Source organism: Chlorella variabilis (assembly GCF_000147415.1).
Source record: "Chlorella variabilis unplaced genomic scaffold CHLNCscaffold_124, whole genome shotgun sequence".
Lineage (NCBI taxonomy): Eukaryota > Viridiplantae > Chlorophyta > Trebouxiophyceae > Chlorellales > Chlorellaceae > Chlorella > Chlorella variabilis.
Genome location: NW_005434984.1, coordinates 3,617 through 5,524, shown reverse-complemented (window position 1 = coordinate 5,524; position 1,908 = coordinate 3,617). Strand labels below are relative to the sequence as shown.

At 57.9% G+C, this 1,908-nt stretch overlaps 1 protein-coding gene across 1 annotated transcript in view; it reads left to right on the top strand.

The window, feature by feature from the left end:
- Window positions 1-71: 71 nt before the first annotated feature.
- Window positions 72-1,908, top strand: part of CHLNCDRAFT_55718 (hypothetical protein) — a gene marked incomplete at both ends in the record, with an annotated part of 5,245 nt that continues 3,408 nt past the window's right edge. The window contains 5 exons of the mRNA XM_005842663.1: window positions 72-215; window positions 354-665; window positions 826-1,229; window positions 1,407-1,557; window positions 1,733-1,900. Coding sequence (XP_005842720.1) covers window positions 72-215; window positions 354-665; window positions 826-1,229; window positions 1,407-1,557; window positions 1,733-1,900 — 1,179 coding nt within the window. The remainder of the gene's footprint in view (window positions 216-353; window positions 666-825; window positions 1,230-1,406; window positions 1,558-1,732; window positions 1,901-1,908) is intronic.

Genomic DNA, 1,908 nt, shown 5'->3' with positions numbered 1-1,908 from the left:
ATAGCATCAATCAATTCAATCAATAGAAAAGCAACAGCTGACCACCTGTGTTGTTACATGTTCTGCCGCAGGGCAAGTGCATTGTCAACTCCATCTCTCTGAAAGAGGGAGAGGACAAGTTCAGGGAGCAGGCACGCATTGTGAAGCGTCACGGCGCTGCTGTGGTGGTGATGGCGTTTGATGAGGAAGGGCAGGCGGCAGACTGTGCCAACAAGGTGCGTCATTGAGCTGGTTGGACGCTGCACTTGCTGGAGAGCTTTCGCCTTGGCTGTCCTGCACTTGCTGTTAATGAACAGCCTACTGGTCGTCTGATTTGCATGTATGGCCCTGCTGTGCACTTCGGCTGCCTGTAGGTGCGCATCTGCCAGCGTGCTTACCGCATTCTGGTGGAGGAAGTTGGGTTCAACCCTCAAGATATCATCTTCGATCCCAACATCCTCACTGTGGGCACCGGCATGGCGGAACACAACAATTATGCCGTCGATTTCATTCGTGGCACACGGGAGATCAAGCGGCTGTGCCCGGGTGCCAAGATCAGCGGCGGCGTGTCCAACATTGCATTTTCCTTCCGCGGCAACGAGCCGGTGCGGCGCGCCTTCCACAGCGCCTTCCTGCACCACGCCTGCAAGGCGGGCATGGACATGGGCATCGTGAATGCCACGCAGGTACACTTACATTGGTGCTGGGCACTGCATCACAGGGGTAGTTTTCTGTCAGGTTGGTCAGCTTTTGTGCTGGGGAGTGTTAGCACAGAAGCATGTTCCATACAGGATGATTGATACACTGAATTTACCAACTTGCATGCTTCTTGTCACATGCCTGCAGGTCCAGGCGGATTTGTATGAGAAGATTGACAAGGAGCTGCTGGAGTATGTGGAGGATGTGCTGCTCAACCGCCGGGAAGACAGCACCGAGCGTCTGCTCGACTACGCAGGCACACTGGATCCCAAGAGCAAGCCAACTGCACCGCGCAAGCTGAATGGAGAGCCCAGCACCCCGGCATTCACCCCCAAGCTCAACCCCATTCCAGCTGGTGTGGATCCTCTCGCGCCAGACACAGACCTGCCTCCTGTGCCCGCCTACCAGCCGTGGCGCGACCCGCTGGCCAAGTCGGAGGCGTTTGGCCAGCTGGAGGCGATGATGCAGGAGCGCATCATCTTCATCGACGGCGCCATGGGCACCATGATCCAGCGCTACAAGCTGCAGGAGGAGGACTTCCGCGGCGAGCGGTGTGTGCCTGGAGTGGTGCTGGGCAGCTGTCTGTCCAGCTGGGTGCCGAGGGTGGCATTGATGTATTGCTGAGATGGTGGCAGCCACCTTGGCTGCTTGCCAGACTCATTTCTGCACACCGAGCTTGCATGCGGTTGCTGCTTTGATGCCCATGATGCCCATGATGGCTGGCGCAGGTACAAGAGCCATGAGCATGAGCTCAAGGGCAACAACGATTTGCTGGTGCTGACTCGGCCCGACGTGATTGAGGAGATCCACACTGCGTACCTCACCGGCGGCGCCGACATCATTGAAACCAACACCTTCAATGGCACCACCATCTCGCAGGTCTGGTTGCCTGAAGAGCGACCTACTTCCCAACGGCTGCTGCTGTAACTGAATGAATCATGCCGCTGGTCCCTGCTGTTGCCTGCCTAAGCATGCTACTGGTCCTGCTTTTGTTCTTGCTGCACTGCCGACGAGATGCCTGCGCTTTTGTCACCCCGCTCTGCCCTTTTCACAGGCCGACTACCAGCTAGACCAGGTGGAGGAGGTTGCCCTGATCAACCGTACGGCAGCACAGCTTGCCAAGAAGGCCACAGCCGCCTACATGGCGGCCAACCCGGGCAGCCGCAAGTTTGTGGCGGGCGCCATTGGCCCCACCAACAAGACGCTCAGCGTGTCCCCCAGCGTGGAGAA